The sequence below is a fragment of the Petromyzon marinus genome, chromosome 9, assembly GCF_048934315.1.
Source record: "Petromyzon marinus isolate PM22_M1 ecotype Great Lakes invasive population chromosome 9, UKy_Petmar_22M1.pri1.0, whole genome shotgun sequence".
Lineage (NCBI taxonomy): Eukaryota > Metazoa > Chordata > Hyperoartia > Petromyzontiformes > Petromyzontidae > Petromyzon > Petromyzon marinus.
In genome coordinates, this window is record NC_133675.1 from 11,790,502 (window position 1) to 11,812,094 (window position 21,593).

Consider the following 21,593-nt stretch of genomic DNA (forward strand, 5'->3'; position numbering starts at 1 on the left):
CCTCTATAACTTCCGGTGAGTCCTGCCGCGCGCTCACTCCCAACTAACATCCGGTGGCGCCCCCCCCACCCACCGTCTCTTCCGGTGGTGACTCCCCACCTCTTCGTTTTCTTTTCCTGGCCCCACCCCCCTTGTCTACACACACACACCCCCCCTCTCTACTTCCGGTACCCACCCCCAACCACGCAGTACCCCCCCCACTACCACCACCAACCCTTGCCGACTTCCGGCGTCCGCGCGTTGGCTGTCGGTAGCGGTGACGTCAGAGTCGCTTGGCTGGTCCGGGGAGAAGGAGGAGGAGGGGGAGAGAGAAGCGGCGACGGCTCCGGCGGAGAAAGGGCGGCGGATCGGTGGCCTTTGGGGGCGGCGGCGAGAGGGACGGCGCCGGCGAGCCCCGGCTTCCTTCATGACACCTTCGAGTCGCCGGCTAAGCGCGTTACGAAGCCTCCGCGACGGCCCCGGGGCCCACGCCTGCCTAGGATGTCTCGCCATGAAGGTGAGAGGCGGCGGGGCGGCCCAAGATGGCGGGGCGCCCCCACCACCCCCCCCCCCCACATCTCTCTCCTCGCCTGAGCCTCGCAGAGGCTGCGGGAGGAGCCCGAGGCCCCCGACCGGGAATCCCGTGCGGGACCCCTCGTGCAAGGGGGGACCCCGGAATTGCCGGTGACAACCAGTGTGGGTGGGGAGCCGGGGTGGTGGGGGGGGTGGCGGCGGCGACGTCTAGTCGCGAGCAGGGAGAGGCGCTTGTCGGTAACGAGTGGCGGTGGCCGAGTGGCCCCCCCACCGGCCTCTGCCTCGCGTTATCCTCGATGACTTGTACTGCTCTTATTGTTGTAAACCTCGTACTACTTGATCGTGTTTGTAACTACCTTGTGCTTTTTTTCATTGTCATCGTTGTATCATGCTGATTTGGAGCCCCTCTTCCTTCAACCTTTAATCTTCATCGTCAACCTGCTCTCCATTCACGTCCTCTTTTAATCCTTTTTTTGTCCCCTTAACCTCATTAACCCCATCGCTGATTCCTCTCCCCTCTCTTCCTTTGCACGTCCTTCCACCGCTCCACCAAGCTGCCGCGTCACTGTGATCACCGGTGGCGATGTTGACCCGCCTCCTTCATCGCCACCGTAGGCGAGGTGTTTGATCAGAAGCGGTGATGACCGTAGTCGATGCTCTTGCATCAACATGTCAAATCATTCGGGCCTGTTCGGTGAGGCTCGCGTTGGCGTCACGTGATAGCTAAGGTTTATTATTACTACGCCTACTGTTACGCGAATATGATCCTCAGACTGCCTCATTTGCGATGGCCAAACCTGACGTGAGACGTAAGGGCTTCTTTGCAAACGCTCCCTAAAAAAAAGGAGTACGTCAAATGTCCCAATCGCAGGCACCTCTTGAAAAGCCTTAGGACTTGGCAAAGCCTTACCGTATATATGCTATTAGCATACCAATTACGGACTCGTGAAATGGAAGCTGAAAAAATATAGCGTTCTTAATGGTGGCTTCATCGAAATACGGCAGGAGTACAGAGGTGGTCGGGAGGCCAGGGCGATTGTGTCTGCCGGACTGCACTGCAGATCGTCCCCTCCCAGTGTCGTAAACACTAGCGCACAGCGCGGCGGCCTTTGATGTCGAATACATTGCAGTTTCTACCGTACACTTATTTATTTGATTGACGCACGAATACCGAGGGTTTGGGCAATTTATCATGGCCTCAAGTTTTACGTCTCGAGTGATGCTCGCATCTCCTGCATAGATTCGGTAAAAAAGGGGGTTTCCTGCGTTGGTTTTTGTTAATCCTGAAGAGACCACTGTCCCTTCAGGATTAACTTATCCCGTAAGTATTTTCATTGCCAAGAATGCGATGGGCATAGTAATGTAAGTAATCTTTTTCGTGTGCTCACATGTCGGTTTGTATTGGATGGTGGGCGGTGGTTAGATCACTGCGCATGTCACAAGTTCTTGCTGTTTTGCCACTTTGCCGTTAGACGCGTGGTACAAAGTGGGATTTGTTGAATTACTGCTATTTAATAAAATATTGTTGTCACCGGTGAAAGACCACCATTTAAGTGCACAGTTGTACGTTTTATAGTATTTATATTAAGTCAAGCGCAATTAAATCTTGCTTACTCTTCAAATTGTAATTGCCGTATGAAGTGCTTGGTGACTTTTAATTAATGCAGGATTGACAGGTATTTGTTTGGAGATGTGTGTACACATGGACATAACACACCTTTGTAAATAGTATCACTGGATGTACCGTAATTGTTTCGAGAGCACCAGACGTTTAGCATTAATATCAGGAAGTATTTGGTCCGAGAAGCAAAAGAGAAAATCAGGAACCCAAATGATTCGAAACATTTACTATGAGGCTTGTAATGTCCTATTTATAGCACGTTATATTGTTGAATTGTCCTGAAGCTAAACCGATGTTTTTAATTTTATTTTCTCCGTGTATAAATACAGAATTGATTTGCACAATATGAAGCTGTAGTTGTGTAGAGGCTGCATTCGCAATTCAAATGACCGAGTTTGATTCCCTGGCAAGTTTTTTCTCGGATATCGCCTCCACAGTATACGGTAATTAAATACGGCCAGTCGGTTATGGTGGGGCTAACAGTGAGGGTAGACAATGATGATGGTGATGATGGAAAATGGGATTTTAATATTTTTAGCGTGCTAAGCCAACATTGTCACAAAGCAAAGGGCTACAAAATGCATTCATTCAGAGGGGGAGGCTTTTTGTGCAAGTGGTGTCCCAAGTATTTTTTGTGATAAAAATTTTTCGGTCAATTGTACAGTGATATTTCATATAGTATCATAATTCGACCTTAGGTTGTATATTTCCACGTTGGTAAAAGTAGGGGGACGTACTTTATCGCCAAAATATTGCCGTCAAGTGCGTGACAGTTTTGCGAATTGTCGGGTTACGAGAAGGATTATTTGGACTGCTTTATTTTCTACTGTTGTAAGTTCATACGTAGCTTTAAACGGCCCTATAATTAATACATTAGTTACCTTATATTTAAAATGGTGTCATTTGAAGTCGTTTAATGAGAATTACAATCCACAAATTTCAATTTCCACCATTAAGATTTTACGTATGGGAGAATGAACATGTCACAAGCCCTGTCATTCGGCATTGCGAGTGTACATATTCGTTTGCTAAATCTTGGTTGAGGTGTTTTTGTTATATCTTAATGAAGTTTATGTTGGGCTTCATAATCAAAGGAGCATTAGGAAAATAATGTCAATGTATATGCATTTTTAAACGCAAGATTTGTGGTAGGTGTACAGAAATGTTTGAGGGCTTGTATGCAACTTTAAGTTATGCAGGAGACTTTTAATTGCTTCATTTAACCAGCTGTATTATATTTAGGCATCAAACGTAATACATTTTGCTTTTTTATGTTATGGTGAATATAAACAATTACTGATGTGCATACTGGAGTGATTTATACACAAAGATAATAATGTATTATTCCTTCATATCACTTACAGCTGTGATGGATTACTTCTTTTTTAAGTATGCATAGTGTAGCTGTTTCAAAGCTGTTTAGTAATATTCTCAGAATACATCCACAAATGTTTGTAAAACAGACAAAAAATTTCAGTTCATTAATTATGACTGCAAATAGTAGCAATTTGTGGACTAAGCAGTTATATAATGGGTGCTGTGGAAGTGCAAGCAAAAAAGGAATGTGTATTGAAAAGATAAAGCATTGTGTAGTGTCGATGTATAGGAGTGGGATGGATTGCAGCTGCATCGACTCTTAGGTAATGCAGTCATAATGGATAGGCTTTTATCCAGAAATGCAATAAGCGTGGTAAATGAAAAACACTCAGTGTTTTGGCTTAAAATATGTTCCCAATTTTATTTTGATAAAATGTATTTACATGAGGACCAAAGGGTTGCGCAGTGCAAGCACTAATGTTCATTGGTAAGTTGTTTGAATTCACGTACAATTACCCTATCATTTTACACGCAGTTCCTGGAATGCAACAAATATATAGTTTCCCCGATGCAGATGTGCCGATCACTCTAACTTGTGAATAAATACCTTATTAATTAGCGTTGAGGGACTCCAGGGGCAGATGGTGCTGGAGTGTACTTTTTTGTCACATGGTGACATGGGTGGCAATAGTTGTTTCATGCTGCTATACCACATAATTAGGTATGAATTTCATCCAGCATTTGTGTAAGGAAGCTGTGTAAAAGCGTGAAGTTAATTAAAATAGTGAAAACATTCTGTGGTATTTGAATTTACTTAAATAATCTGTGCCACCACAGGTTTTAATAGATGGCTACCGTCCGCCATGTCCAATGACTGTATTGCGCACAGGCAACTGCGCATGCCTGAAATCACCTTAACGGATGTGTTCTAGTCATGGGAATACTCAGTGTTAGCTATACTATTGATTTATATAGTATACTGATGCAGGATTTATGAGATAAAAAAAAGCCTTCACTTTTTAGCTAAGCAGGTTTGAACGAACGCCATGTGATGGTTATGGGTTTTTTACGGTGAATCTACTTTCATATTTAGTGGAGCAGGGCCTTTACTGGTGTCCAGGAATATTAAACAGATGTGTGGAAGATGGTGTGTGACAAGAATGTTCTAAAATAAAAATGTCCCAACATAAAATGTCAAGGTCCACTTAATCAGTTGTTTGAGGTACTGCCAGCCCGGTGTTGGCTGTTTGTGGTTAGGTTTTTTGTTTAATTAAATTTCCAGAATTTTCTTAAGGTATTAAAACCTTTAGGCAGGAATAATCTTTTGCAATTCATGATCATTTAAATATACAGCCACTTGAATATTACCTGCTGCCTGCACTGGGTAAATGCCTAAACTTTCATCGTATTTTTATCTAGTGGTCTACGAAGGATTAAAGTGTTGTAATAACAAAGTTTTGAAAAAAATAAAATTAACTAAACTCATAGTTTCACTGCATATGTTGTAGATCACCAATAAGAATATCATTTTAACAAGGTTCCAGCTATCCTCCTGCCTTTAAGGCGAGCCCAAAATGGAAATTAGGTATCATAACACATAGCACATACAAAAATATTGCTGTTTTACAAATTTGACATTTCTGCAGATAATTTTGTGGTTATAGCTAAGTGGATATGAAATGTTGAATGAATTGCGATATTTAGTGTTGATTTAACGCATGTTTATATGGCTTAATAAGTGTATGTACCCCTACATATTTTAAACAATGCCACCATTTAAGTCAATAATTGTGTAATTTTTTAATGACTTTCATTTATTATGTTTGCCACTCAAAATGTGTCCATTTGTTAATATTAGTTAACTGGATGGTTTATAATACTGATTTTCACACTCAAGTGATTGCATATTGGACCTTCATTATTAACAAGCTTTTGTGAATTTAGGTATTAGGTTAACATGTTTTGTCTGTGTACGTACAGGTGTAAGCTGCGACGCATGCATGAAAGGTAACTTCCGCGGAAGGCGATACAAGTGTCTCATTTGCTACGACTACGACCTGTGCGCTTCGTGCTACGAAAGCGGCGCTACTACGTCCAGGCACGCCGCGGACCATCCCATGCAGTGTATCCTCACACGTGTCGACTTCGGTAAGGCCACATCTTGGTGGTTTTGCTGAGCGCTCCCATTGACAAAATAAGGGACTGTTGTTTGTGATGCAAGACAGTGGACATTTTTTAATTACGGCTGAAAGTGTGCGATTGTTTTGTAGCATTGTGAATGTGTAACACATAAATGAGATTTTTTTTGCCAGTTAATATGTGAATATTGCGCTATTCAGAGTACATAAGCAGGTAAAGGTGAAACCTGCAATTGCTTGTCCATGCCACAGTTGGCAGAAGAGTGTACACTTGAAGGAGCTCACGAGAGCCCCTCCAGAGGGTATTTGCCCTGCCATTCCATGTTTGCCAGAACCTGGAAGGAGTGACCTACTGATTGACAAACTGTAATGTACCCATTTATATTGGTGGTGACATAGACAAAGCAAAAAATGGTTCAGGCAATCTTAAGAAAATATACATTTTGGACATTTATCAACATATCCTACACTAGACTGCATTCAACATGTTTATTGCAAATATTTGCACAGGAAAACTGTTGGCCCATAGAACAAATTTTATACAAATTAAACAACCACATTTGAGATGAACATTGATTTATAACAGAAACAAATAGGCTAACATTTTATTTTATTGAGATGCTCTCCAATCATGATCATGCAGCATACATATTAGTGATTTTTAGTTTCTAATCTATCTTATCTCCTCTGCAATAACAATGCTCACTCGTCCTGTAAAACAGAAACCTGAAAAAAAATTACTAGCGTTCATTTGCACGCATGGGGAGGCCTTCATCCACGAGTGGATTGGCAAAGGTTTATACATTTTAAATACAGTAATATTTACAGCTCTTGGTTAATCCAGTGTGAATGAAAGCCTCTCTAACACTATGTTGAGCTGAGGTGTTGTTTGAGCATAATTCATAATGATGGTAAGTGCCAGTTGGTGAAGGGGGTTGAGGAGGACCCAGAACCAATTTAGGCATCACTTGTCACTGTTAGCCATTGCTGAGAATCATGTACATGAATCATGTACTTGTGGGTACAGGATTCTCAGCAAATTTCCCAAGTCTAACCCGACCATGTTTAAAATTCGTAAGATTCATTATGAATAGCAAAGGCATTTAATCGTGAACCTAACTAAAGCATCACGTGCAAGATCCTAATTCAACTCAAAATGTCTCAATGGTCTGGTGAGCTGAAAAGTCTTGACTCGCAAAACGAATTAACATAAATGTAAAAAAAGCACTGTCTATTACATTTATCAGTGTGTGCAGTATGCGCGCATTTTACTCTATAAACCAAATAGTACTTATTACATGTACAGTTGTCCCTCGTTATATGGCAACTAAATACATTAAAATTTGCTCTAACGTTACTAATTCGATATATGTTATGTAAAATTCGTATTTACGGAATCATGATTATACTTTTTTGGGGGGGAAACATTTTCGAAAAACCAAAGGGCACAGTGAATCGAGGGACGTTATCTCGGGTAGAATACATCGGGTTTGAATAATTTAAGCACAGCAGATGAAACAACACTTGCATAAATAGGTTTCCAAGGTATGTTCTCTCAGGCATCACAAGGTATCGGGGTACAAGCGTGCTGATTATATGAAATCAGACTAACTGTGGTTGTATTATGGATTAGGATAAAAGGAAGCCTGCAAACATTGTGGTCTGCATTTGTTTTGATCATTGTACCATCTAGATGTTTAACCGATGCAGGCAAGTTGAAGATAAAATGTGTCTAAAGTGTAATATTATCCATTATCTTTCTTATATTAGAAAGGATTTCGGTAAAAGCAGCATAGCTATTGTAAGTGTTAAATCAGTACTTCATTGAATCAGGGTTACATTGTAGACAAGCTTATGCTTCTTTTCAGATATTGTTGACATAAATATTGATGGTTATTGATTGATAATTTGTTTCTTATGTAGGCTTTTGATTCTTTAACATGTAGTGTATGACCAGTAGCAATTTATTCCAATAATTTATTTTAAGTCGTGGCATCTTGCATGATACATGACTAGATCATCATGTCCTGGCACATCTCTTTAAGCATGTGCTTGTAAGGTGGCTGTTGGCTTGTTCTAATTTACCTCATGGTAATTAAAGCCAGCATGCTAACATTGAGATTATTCCTTGTATTTACCGAGTCAGTTAATGCGTTATGGCAACTAAATGAATATTCATTTTGATAGGCGTAATCTCACTCTATGTGCTCCAGTTTAATGAAAGATGGTCACATGATTGGAGTATTGACTGTATTCTGGTTAACCAGGTGAGAGCTCGAGAGATCAGGATAGTTGCTCATTTGCAAGAGTGACCTCGGCATTAGTCTGCCAGATGGGGGCAGCAATTGCTATGTATAATCCCAATTGCATAATTTGTGAATAATTTTCGAATTTGTAAAATGAACCTTATGGCGGGACCCCCGGGGTCCCGTATACACGGTAGTCAGAATCATAATTAATTTATTTTTTGGCGACTCCATCCCACCGCGCACATAAACGCCGCGACCCACCAGAAATCAATCCTCCCGTTCTTCACCAAGCACCCGTCGTTGTCAAAATTTCCGTAGTCATTAACAAAACTTTAATTAGTGCATTGTGTAGAACTCGTCAAGAGGAATAGATTGCTGTATCGTTCGCCTTCAACAGACATAAAATGACGTCGCAACGCAGTAAATGTGAGAGCCGGGGGCTTATGAGACCCCGGGGTCCCACTATAAGGTTCAAATGTTGAACCTTGATGCTGGCACACAGTGGTCTGCTGTTGTGAAGGACGTCTGGGAACTTTAACTTGCACTGTGAAGGAGACGGCGCATATTTACGATGGTTATGCCCACGCGGATCGTTGGCTAAAATCCCAATGACAAGCACCTGATGAAAATTAATATCTTCTCTCAGAGTAAAAAATCAGAGAAGGGACAGTGTTTTTTTAACTTAATTTGTGATATACTGTAGTGATGACCAAGCCAGTTATTTTAATTTTACTTGATGCATATTTTAGTCACATTATCTTCAGTGTAGTGAATTTGTTACTCTGCCATCTGCTCATTGCAATGACAATTTGGCAGCGTCTCTCATTTAGCATTATGACTGGATTCTGTTGCATTTTATAATCAACATTGCTGATACAATTGCTTTGCAAAATTTTACTTGGCAAAATATTGACTGAAGCTAATTTGTAAAGTAGCAATATTTTTCTTAAATTCACAATCTAAACATAAAGATGCTATGGTATTAATAACGGTGATGTTAAACACCCCAATAAGTCAGTCCTAGTATAGGCCATCTCAGCTCCAGCCTGTTTTTGCATGTATAAAATGTTGTGAAAATAGTTTTAAATTGTATGTTTCTATTTCATGGACTACACTTATTCTTTGGTGAATCCTGCACTGTTGTCTCTCACTACTCTTCGTCTCATTTGTTGGTTTCACAATTTGGATAAAGTTTACATATTGGACTTGTGTTATAATTGAGCAGTTGTACTATATTAGCGTCCTAATAAATAAGGCATGGTACTGGTGGCACCCACAAAACACTGTGACCTTGTTTCTCATGTTTCTAATATTCACTGAATCCAGATGCTGTTAAGTGTTCTCAGACTTTCCACATGTGACCTTGATTTGATTTTGGTGTTTTTATGCTGCACAGCACAATCTATGTAATGAGTTTCAGAGAGCTGAGCTGTTCAGTTGATTTCATTTACCATAATTACTGTGTAATTTTTTTATATGAATAGTAGTTGATGGATTTTTTTGTTGTGACATTTTGGATGCTTTCTTAAACTTACAATATTGGCTATGAATTAAAATTGATAATTTCAGTTAATGTCTGCTTGAGCCATACAAACACATACTTGGTACAGTACTAGATGTATCTTCTGGAGAGGATTAAAAAAAATATCAGCCTTAGACCCACGTTTAAATATTGAACGAACCACCAGATGGCAGTGTTGTCTTGGTAAAACTAAACTGTCAATTAGTTGTATCAGATATGTACCAAATGCGTATATGAATGTATTGCTATGACATGTATGTATGTTGAACTTCCGCACCGTACGTAGCCTTCCATGGACACTGATAAATTATATTGAAAAGGTAAAACAATGAGCAAATCAGTTTGGAGAGGTGCATCCATGAATAAAACTATTCAAATAAAAACTGAACACATTAATCAGGAACACTAATTTAAAATAACTAAATATATAATCAACAACGTTTTGGGCAATGGCCCTTCGAAATTTTGTGTGCTTTGAAGAACCATTGCCTAGAACGTTGCCGATTACAGGAACTCCTCTACTTATGAATGAGTTAGGTTCCAGAGGTCTGTTTGTCAGTCCAACTTTAATCCTGTCGATTCCACACATTTTGTATGGCGTGTACACCAAACAAGGGGAATGGCTTTAAAAGTTGTCAAATCTCCTGTAGCTGTAGATGCCACTGGATCTTCATGTTCTGCAGATGTAGATGCCACTGGATCTTCATGTGGCATCTACATTACTTATGACAGGTTTCTTAGTATCTCTGAAAGTTCATAAGTCGATTGTTTGTAAGTCAGTGTTATTAATGAATGTTTAATTTTTGTTTATTGTGCTAGCACATCACACTATGTTATCAACAAGTCAGGTCAATTGGGTTCAGATATATTGAGATTTAACTTTCACTACATTCATATGATTTGTATTCCAAACAGTAAGCTGTAAGCATCACGTGCGTTGAGAATTTAGCATGCGGCATGTGTGATGTAAATGCATTTGTTAATTGGAGTCGAGGTGCGTTTTTCCTATTGTACAGTTTCTCATTTACATGCGTTGTGTGTGCGTGCTGCAGATCTGTATTACGGTGGCGAGGCACTCACTGCTGAGCAGCCCCAGTCATTTACGTGCCCTTACTGTGGGAAGATGGGTCTCACGGAGGCCACTCTTCAAGAGCACGTCACATCAGAGCATGCAGAGGCCTCCACTGAGGTGGTACGTGCCAGTCACATTGCCGTTTTTTTAATATAAAATATGATTTGACATTGGTTGCATGTTTAATTTTTGTGACTTGATGTGTACTGCTACAGGACCACCTTTGCCCGACCTTGAAATAAAGATTTAGGCTAGCGAGTGATCAAATCACCCATATTGTGCCCAATCTCATAAGTGCTTGGAAGCTAACTAAGGTTTAACCTGAATGGATTGATCACCTTGGATGGATGGACCACAATGCACGACAGGTTTTCATGAGAATCAGCACAGCTATATTGTAGGCAGCTCCCATGCTTGCGCTGCTTGCTGTCCCCCAATCCACACAGAACAGCGTGGTAAGTGTGGTTCAATAACCCCCACGAGCCGCACTGAGTGGGGAGGCCCTCAGTGGATTGACCAAAGGGCCGTAGATAGTAATGGGTTTATGTATCTACCAAGAAATAGGTTTTATGTAAATAGATATGCAGTGTGTTAATTTTCCAATCCAGCATTAAATTTGCATTTCGTTTTTTATTAATTTGAACCTATCTACGTGACTACCGAAAGACCCATAGAATACGTTTTTTGGTGTTTAACCACAGATATGTACGCTTTAATCTACATCTATGCATGGTGTGCCTCGCACAAAATATATCAATTTACAGTCATTGTATTAAAACAGAAGATGACCTTACGTGATGATGTGATGTCACGTAGCCTATGATCAGAGTACTTGTAGCTGTAAATAGGAAGTTGAGCAATAATTAGTTGCCTGCAGATTTTGTTTGGGACTTGGTCATTCTAAGTTGTCTTTGCCCCTGTCTTTGGGCAGGGACGATGTGTAGTCAACATCAGTCAATTAAAACTGATTTCAAAATATGTACTTACAAGTTCCTTCTCTTGCTTGGTACAAATTTCTTCTGATTATCAACGTCATCCAGGCCTTTCTGAAAAATCAATAATGTGACAACGCAAAAAGCTTGATGTTGTAGAATTGCACGTGCAGTATTGTTTTTTTTGTATTTATATTAACGTGTGTTAAATTATTAACAATGTGTTTATAACAGCTGGCATTTACAATTTTGACATGTTTCAGTATGTCCAGTTAACCATCATAGCTTGTGTAACTACCAGACTATTTGACCATACTTTATACCTACGTGACTTTACCGAAAGAACCAAAGAGTATGGGTTCCTGCAGTCACAAAAGCTTCAAATCAAGATTGATACTTTTTGCTCATAAGTCTTACCAAGTTCATTTGACATGTACACTTTTTGTGAAAATGTTAACGCATTCTACCTCTGGCAGCATATGACCCATTACCAGGAGAATGAGTGATTCAGTGTGATTCAGAATGTATCAGAGTTTGAAATTTCTTCAAAATTGTATCAATATGTACATTAAATTGTCCTTGTTGAAATGTGAATCATGTAAATGTACAACGAATGCTTTACTTAGGAACCACTGACAGTCTGTGGAAAGTTTTTTTAATACCTACATTATTTACACATTTATTTTAAGCAGTATGCTAAAGTTGTAGCCTGCATACGTAGCCAACCGTGCTAATTGGAGGTGTGGCGGAGGGACAACAAAAAAAGTGATAAAGAAATTAGTTATCAATCTCGATTATTTAAAAGTGCGCATAGCTTCAGTTGCTTCCTAATATCGGGAGGAAGAGAGCGGTCCAGATGGCTGCCGAGGTGCTTCTGAAAGCTCATGTTGGAGTGTTTAGATCGTCATGAGCCGACTGGTTTTCAAACAGTAACAGTGCTCTTATGATGCGTAATGAGCAGTCAAACGTTTGTTGATCAGGATTAGCAGTCTGATGCGTCCTGACATTTGGATGAGGGTGTCGGTCAGCCTGTGTAATGTCATCACGCAGGTTTGCCCAGTGTGTGCGGCGTTACCCGGAGGAGATCCCAATCACGTGACGGATGACCTCGCCGCACACCTTACAGTCGAACACAGAACTCCTCGAGACATCATATCCTTTTGGTTGAAGTTGCTTTCTGTTTGGGGTGTATCATCACGTTTATGTATGTATGTTTTGTTGAACGTCTTTGATTGTTTTTTTTATTCCCGGTGACAATTTTAATATAGTCCTACCCTCCTTAATTGTTAATTATGTCAGTCATGTACGAATTAGCATTGAACTAAAATTGGACATCTTACAGGACTAACGACGAAGTCGGTTCTGTATTCTGCTACAACTTATAGCACAATGTTGATTTTATTTTTTTTAAGTTTGGCAATCAAGTCACTTTTGCCAAATATGTTGGTTGTAGAGTTGACAATTCTGAACGTTTTTGTATTCTTCTGCAAACACTTGTGTTTTGGCTTAGGGTGGATTGAAATGTTTTTTGTCTAAATTACTTTAGTGATTTAATGTCATACTTGTATTAATAGACATAGTTTATTTTAAATTACTGTTTCCAAAAAAAGCACAAGTAAAATATTTATTTTCCAAGATGGCATAAAAATAACGTTTATGGGGTGAAATATTGACATTTTAAAGAAAATAGCTCAATCTCATGAAAGCTGGCTCTTGCGAGCTGGGATGAAGGCTGCACAATGAATGCCCTTTTGCTTGACTATTTTTGGTTCATTTATGCTTTCCCAGCAATAAATTGTGCTCAAGGTTCACAATTTATTTTCTAGATGTCGACTTGTTTTTGATCTAATGAGTTTGTACATTTGCTTTATTGAATATGAAATGGCATAGTTGTAATGCAAGTAAAATGATGTTCGGCACGTGTCCAACATCTGTTTGGCACACAATGTAGTAGAATGCACTCGCTGATTAATTCTTGCTCGCAGGCAATCTCCCCAAAAATGTCAAAATTGCTATAACCAGCCAGGCATAAAACTGAACTGTACTTTTAGAGACTCCACATAAGGTGGTATGCACAGTCATATGAAAATCGTCTTTCCAATGCCTCTTGGTTTTTGAATCCTTAACACTTCTCTCACGACGACTCGAGTGGCATCCGGCACATGCGTCGAGTGCTGCACCCGGGCAGGGGAATCGGCGTGACGCGCGTGCGCCGCTCCAATATGCACTTTACAGGGAACTCGACGGGTGGGGGGGGCCTCTCCAGCTCCTCGGCCTCGCAGGGATCCTACTCTCCCAGCGCCCGCGAGGCAATGGATCCCATAGCAGGTAGCACGATAGCGCACACGTCAGAGGCGCCCCCATGGTCTTCGGTATGTTTTTTTTGGGGGGGTGGTTAGAACGCGTAAATATGTGTTGCATTAAACCTACCACCACCCGATCATCCAATTAGTAAGGGTTTAATGACTCATTTACATGATGTAACCCAAAAAAAAAACCCTTATGCATGATATTGGTCGCGAAAGTCTACATGTTATAAACATGGCCAAGATGTGATTCCGGACATACAATACCCTGGTGTCTACAAACTAAGTTGCCTCTGTGGTAGTAGTTACATTGGAGAAACCAAACGCCATATCTCGGACCGCATTCGTGAACATAAAGCAGACCTTAAACACGGTAGGACCAACACCTCGGCCGTAGCAGATCATTGTTCTAATTCAGTAGGATCACATGCCATTGACTTTTCCAAGACGGAGGTTCTTTGTAAGCCATCTGGCTTCCATGAGAGATTCGTTCATGAGGCTATCCACATATACAAACACAGAGACAATTTCAACCGAGAAGATGGATTCTATCTTAGCAATCATTGGAAAGATTTGATAAATCATTTCAGTTCTTGATTGATTGTTCACGCTTACAGTGCCTTTCAGACAGCATACATAAAAACAAATTTCGTCTCCCCCCTCCTCTTTTCAAAAAATAGATGGACTAGTCCTGGCAAACTGCCATCGTTGCGCGTGACGCAAACGTTATTTTTATATAAATAAATATGCCGTTTTCAAAATAAATTTATGCAAACCGACACACCTGATGATGACCGTTTGAGTTATGGTCGAAACGTCGTGAGAATTTTTTATTGTTTTATATATATTTTGTTATTTTGTTGTTTCTCTTCAACGTGACTTTACCGAAAAAACTAAGAATATGAATTACTGCAGTCACGAAAGCTTTAAATCAAAATTTATGGCCATCGTCTTCAAGCCCTAGGCTTTGTAATTGTTTGGGAACATGCGCTCCTCTTCTTGCTACCTCTTTGCATCACTACGACTTGCATGTACTCTTCTGCACTTCTTCCCTGATCTGTTTCCACTCCATGGTATACCACGGCCGCAGAGGACCTGGTGCCTGCCGTGACACAAAGTTTCCCATTCGCACAGAAGCAAACTCAATTATGAGGGACACATTGTTAGACGCATCGGATCCCCTACCGTTACCCAGCATTTAACAGTAAAACTGTTCGGGCCTTTGTAGTCTTTGGAAGAGTGGTTTACAGGTAGCATGGTGTAGTGGGTGTGGAAACCCATAGATATTTCAGTGTGGTGGCAATGGCTACAGTACTGTAAAAAGTGTTTTCTATTACTGGTAGGAACGAAGTTGTAAACTGAGTGTACCAGCCTGCAATAGATTAATGTGTCCATCCGTCCCCTTTCAAAAGCCCCATACTACCGTATACCGGGAAACAATTCCTCATTTTAAAATGCAATTGTTGTCATTTTTCGGCCCAGCCCTTAACGATTTTATGATACATTGCTCCAAAATGAGCAGATTTCACCATTCCATTCCTCTACAGAGGTTAACTTATCCGAAGAACCCTCAACGATTTTGAGGGCAAAAAGGTGGGAAGACGCTCTCAATTTGCACAATTTTACGTAACAATGTCATAAAATTGCGCAAAATTCCAATGTTCCTACCAGCCCACCCTGCAGGGACCTGTTTAGTGTTAAACTAAACATCTGTCTTATTGAGGAATATCAGAGGTGTGTATGTACATCTTAGGGGTTACTTTAAAAGATGATATAACATTTTTAAGTGCCGTATAAGGACTTTGAGCTTTACGTTGCAGCTGCCCTCCATATATACTTGCGTGAAGAGTTACAGGGTGCGGGCTATATCTGGGCTTTCTATGTTTGTGAGATTGTGTGAACGCGTGACACTGGACTTGTTAGGCCATACGTACAGGTTGTATTTGAGTTTGCGTGTACATGTTCTCTTGATCAGTTTGTCCTATGCACGAAGTACATTTTTACATTTAATATTTGGACATTCTTAGGATGGATAAAAAACCTAAAGATAATATTTAGTATTAGATTCAATAAAACCAATATTACATACAATGTATAGTTGCAGCTGTAGACTTCATTGTATTTGGCATTTAGCGATTAATAACCAAGTGTTATTACGCTACGAGGATATGTTGTTACAAGATGGAGCTCTGAATCTGACACATAGATTTTAAATGCTCTGTTTTCATCGCTCACTGCTGATCCTGTAAGTGTACAAGTGGATTCAATTAAGAACGGGTCTCTCCCCCTTGTCACCTGGGCATAATTGCATTTGTTATGCATATTTTTTTTTATGTAACATTCATGAGTACATTGCTCTCAAAACATCCTCAGTTGCTTGTGATATTTCATTATTTTATTCGCATTCGAATGCACAAGTTTGATTGGAAAGGATTGTCGAGTGCAAGGTTTGAAATGGGGGAGGGGCCTATCCGAATAGTTGTAGGTGACAGCAATGGGTTTCGTTAAGAGCTGTGTGCAGTGTGTTCCGCATGACACTGTCCGTTCTCTGTACGGTCACAGAGCTGCTATCCCAGCTGTCAGGCGTGCGTCGCGTGGCAGGTGGAGCGCTCAACCCTGCCGGCTCGATGGCCTCACAGCTGCAGCAGATCCACATGCAACTGCAGCTGGAGCGACAGCAAGCCCAGGCGGCACGCCACCAGCAGCAACAGCAGCAGCAGCAGCAACAGCAGCAGGGCGGAGAAGCGCGTAGCCAAGCCCGGCAGAACAACAACTCGGCCGCAGCTCACGGCGCAAGCCTGGTTCAGCAGCAGTCTGTTGCAAATAACAACAACAATGGAGAGAGTGGGCAATCAGGGGCAGCAAACTCACCTTTTCTTCTCGACAGGTCTGTTCTGGGTTGACATTTTTTATTACAATTTGTGGAAAAGCACCACTGCCTTGTTAGGCAAGCACTCGCATTAATATCGTGATGTGTAGTATTAGTCACACATGCAATTATTTTATCTTCCCCATATTCTGGGAACTCTGCTTGCAATAACTTAAATGTGAAATGTGTGTACTCTTTGGTTCTATTGGGTAAAGTCACGTAGGTGAAAATAAAATAACAAAAAATCACGCCGTTTCGGCACAACACAAGCGTCCCTTCACCTGATGAAGGCCGCTTGTGTTGTGATGAAGGCCGCTTGTGTTGTGGCCGAAACGGCGTGATTTTTTGTTAATTTATTTTCACCTACGTGACTTTACCTAATAGAACCAAAGAGTATGGATCCTAGCAGTCACGAAAGCTTTAAATTTAGAATTGAAATGTGTGTGTTTGCGTGTGGGATGCAGGTTAAACGAGGGTCAGCTGTGCGACGTAGAGCAGCAGGCCCTGGAGTGCGAGCGTGCTGATCATAGCCTGTTTACACAAGAGCTTTTGCTCTCATCGCTGCTGCGCGTTGCGGACGTCGGGCACGATGATGACAAGGGCGGAGGAGAGCAGCAGCAACAGCAGCAACAGCAGCAACAGCAGCAGCAGCACAGTTTCCTCATGGGTGGTGGAGCCTTTCCGTGGTTTGAGCAATCGCTGTTCGGTGGCGCCACCTCCTTCACCCCTTTCCCACGCGACCTCACGGCCAGCGATGTGCCCTCCGCGGCTGCGCATTTCTTTCCTGTGCGGGAGGCCTCCACAGGGAGCCGCCCAGCCAGTGAGATTCCAGCCCTCGACGGGCTAAGCCTGGCAGACCACCGGGCTGTGAAGGAGCCTCCCCCGCCGCCTCTTTGATGGCGCTCAGTGTGCCACCCCACGCCGTACATGCCCCCTCTGCTGTATCTGTCAGTGACGGTCGGTTAATGAAAAAAAAATACTCTCGCTGGGGATCGGTAAGGTTCACTAGTAATTAAACCAAATCACCACACTTGTGACCTAATCATAGCAGCGATGGCTATGGAAAAGGCAGAGTTTATTAACGTTATTTTTCTTAAATTATGGCACTTTTTCTTCATTGATCAGCTTGATAAGCTGTACAATGCCAATGGAAGTCGTTTTAACATTTTCAGCACTAAACCGGTTTCATATGTTGCATTATTCCTTCCCAGGTTGCTGTGTTTTGTTTTGAAAGTAGCTTCTTTCTCTAAAAATGAACTTTATTTGAATCACACGATCTCCCGACTTGTTAACTTGTTTTGTTACAAAAGGCAAAAGTTTGGTATTTTTTTGACTTAATAAAATAAATTTAATTTACTTATTGCATGCTTATGTGGGTTGGTGATGTCTGAAGTTTCATTTCTTGATTGGTCATTATACAAGGTTCATAATCTCCAACTTGAGACTACGAAATTAGTTTACACGTAAAACAAAAAAATTGGGAAAACAATGGTACTTAATACAGTAATTGCTAGAACGCAACCAAGTGCATATACAGTCTCTAAGCCCATTAAAAATGTCAAATTGCAATTGGAAAATTTTCCAACCACCGTTCTGTTATTTAAGACAAAAGTTGAAGGTTATGTTACCAAAGAGTTAATTCAGCCTGCCTGTGTTATGGTTCTTACTAGTGAACCTTTTTTTCATTCAGTAATTGGTAATATTTCTGCTATGACACTCTACTGTATATTGTCACAAGTATGCATCTTCCATCTTTTTTTTTGTTTTTATATTCCTAGCGGCACTGTAACTCGTGTATATAGCTGTAATGGAGGAGAATTGTACGTTCTTTTAATTTCCCGCGAACACAAGTGGCTATGTCTCAAGTTGAACACGGCACAGATTAAACAGTTTTCATAGTTAAAATACGAAAAAAAAGAAAAACCAAACTGCGGTGATTTCTGGAAACTATGCCTATTATGCTGCTGTGTGTATGAATGCTAATGAATAAAATCGTGCTTGGATGGTTTACCCTAACACTTGCATGACGTTTTGTATACATCGGCATGCAGTAAGTCTTGGACCTTGGTTTGTTCATAAGTTGTGCCTAGTAAACAACTATTACCAACTGACAGATGGACATGAGCTTGTATTCATTGGAAGACAGGTATGCAGCAGATGTTATTAATTTTGCTTTGGTTTCATGTAAAATAATATAAGATGAAAACATTGTATTTAAAGTTATATTTAACGTTCCTTTTAATGTATTACCGTGCGATATAATTTGAGTGCCAAGATGTAGCTGAATGTACCCGAGTGAGTGAAAAATGAATTGTCATTGAATTGCCATAAGCAAAAAGTCTTCAGGAATTCAAACCGCAGAGTTGGTACTTGCAGTGGTTAATATCTGGTGTTTGGTATGAAATCTTCCTCAATACATTAGTTCTGATTGCAATGTGGATGCACTTAAGTACTTGATGTGTGGGAACCCTGTACTTACGTGTTATAGAAACGAGACTTGCACAGCAAATTGTCACTATGACAATCAAAATGTCTGCTATGTCTGTCTAATTATGGCAAATTCAGCAATCCAAGATCTTATATTTAGCACTTAACATTTCCAGTAACATGTTTCAAATGCTTACTTGGTGTAAAGATGAGCATCTTACAAAATAATTTTGGAGAAGTGTAAGCATTAAGTTTTTTTAATAGCATGGCGAATGGTCAGATGAATTATGTTGGCATGTGTTGCGTTAAATTTGAATTGAGCGCAGTGGGATATTAACTCGGCTATTCAATCTTTGTGTGAGCAGGAGTGAGTGGATAGCAACTGCACAAAAACCTCCATATAGTAAGGTATTTAATAGCAGCTATAAGAATGGTTGATTCATTTGTTATTATTTTACATACAGGTCCATTGACAAGGTGTTGCCAAATTACTAATTGTCTAATGCATCCACCTTGTGAATTACCATTTTTGATAGTTTTTTAAACGTTTTATTTCACCTCGTAATTAATCTAGCTTGTCAGATTAAGGTGAAGAAAGGAAATTACGGTGATGTTTGTGTAGACCATGAGGTGCATGTCTAGGGCCTTATATTTCTTGTGATTTTGGGAATCGCTGTGACAGCCTCAATAGTTTACTGATCACTGAAGATATAAGGGCCTAAACAGTACGTTACTATGAGGTGAAACAGTAAAATGAGACTTGTTTGGCTGCGTTTCATGTATGGGCACTGTATGCTGGGCAGCCCTGGTGAATCTGGTGAATACTGAGCTGTTTGAAGCAGGTGAGTAAAGGGTGCTTTTTCTGCACTGAGTACTGTCATTGAGTGTGTCCTGTATGGATGTTTGAACTTCCTTCGCACCATACGTAGCCAACTGTGACGTTTTATACTTTTACATTTGTATCCCTATAGCATTCAATGTTTTGCTTGACAATGTCACATTTTCAAACAAGTACTGTTCCATGAACCCTTGGAGAGAAAAACAACCGTAAAACCAGTCTCATGGCAGTGATCAAAATCCATTAAAACTTGAGGGCAAATGAATGTTATGATTTGGTATTGATTGCCTTACGAAGAAACAGTTGCCACTTGATTTGTTTATATATAAACGTGTCATGCAGGGTGAAGTTTAAAAGGGTGTGTGCAAATCTGGACCCACGAAATGTTGGGAGTGGTTGCTGAGAGCACCGTACGACCTTTTGGAATCGATATAGTACTGTACTTGAAAAACCTTTTCACTTGCACACATTCTACACAATTCCAGTGTTAAAATAGAATCGCACACCCTTGTTCCGATCCAGTAAATTCGAACTGTTATTTGCAGACTGCCTTCGCGTGGTGGTGTTAATGACACCAAGCTGATGGGAGAACCTGTGTGTGCCCATGCTGTGTGCACCAGCTGATCTTCAAAGTCCATGTGACATTACTTAAGGCTAAAGGGTCACGAGTGTATATTGTGTTGTGCCTAAATCGCATTCAGTGCACCAACCCCTCGCTCGCACAGCAATCCACGATGCATGATCGTCAACGTAGAGCAGCTTGGTTACAGCGCCACGCTTGACATTTCACACCCAGCTGCTAGCAGCCTCCACACGGTGGTGCTATCGACACTTGCGGTGCAGTCGGAACAATTGGGGAAATGCCTTGGGTCTCCCAAGTCCTCAGCACTTTGTATTTCAATAAGAACATTGGCTAGTTTATATTAATATTTTTAAGGAAAAAAACACCCCCCCCCCCTTTATTGACCATTTCAAAATAATTGTCATGTCCGAAGCAAAAATGTATAGACGTTCTGACGTTTAATTGGAACTTTCACATCTTTACAGAAAACTGGAGTTTTCTTTAAAAAATAATTAATATGTAATTATTTGCTGAATAAGCACATTTTTACCTCCCGAGAGGTGGGCTGTGCTAAATTATCCCACGCATATAGTCCACACACACACACATCTACCGTATATAAGCAGACCTCCATTGTGGCACCTCCCCATATAGACTAAAACCTCCGAGCTTACCGTGATACATGAAAACTAAATATTCGTTTTAGTGTGGGGGTTATTGCCCTCTTGCAATGAGGTGAGTGGTTTTTTTTCATGATGGGGTTTAAACCAACTCTGCTTGGGTGTGAATTCATCCCACACCCTTGACGTAGTCAAGACTGGCAATGATATAAAAAAATTGGACAGGTGCCAAGGCTACCATGTTAGCTGGGTTTTTTTTGCAATAGAGGCATGCCCGTATATTAGCACACAATCTTCATACAGGGTATAAAAGTCTTTGTTTTCGTCTTCGCCCCCAATTGTTAGTGAACTGATTCATTTCTAATGGTTGGAAGTGAGAGGCGTACCATAAATACTGTGATGTTTTTAATGATGAAGTTAGGAACCATTTTGCTCACGTCTTAAATTCCCCCCCCCCCCCCACTAACAGAGGTGGAAACACTCATCTGGCAAGTAGCTTATTATCCAAGCCGTTTTTCCCCAACTTCATTTTGTAAAGTAACATTTGTTTCCGTGTTCATTTTAAACATGCATTATTGACTCGAGAGCCGACATCTCTTCCCCCCCC

The 21,593-nt window shown here is 40.8% G+C and overlaps 1 protein-coding gene across 1 annotated transcript; it reads left to right on the forward strand.

Moving 5' to 3' along the window:
• The first annotated feature begins 205 nt into the window (after positions 1-205).
• On the forward strand, positions 206-19,831 carry KCMF1 (potassium channel modulatory factor 1). Its single transcript, XM_076065910.1, has 7 exons — positions 206-496; positions 5,432-5,599; positions 10,413-10,552; positions 12,415-12,515; positions 13,502-13,692; positions 16,233-16,557; positions 17,004-19,831. Exons 1-7 carry the CDS (start codon positions 481-483, stop codon positions 17,434-17,436), a joined length of 1,374 nt encoding a protein of 457 aa, XP_075922025.1. The 5' UTR covers positions 206-480; the 3' UTR covers positions 17,437-19,831.
• Positions 19,832-21,593: the final 1,762 nt, after the last annotated feature.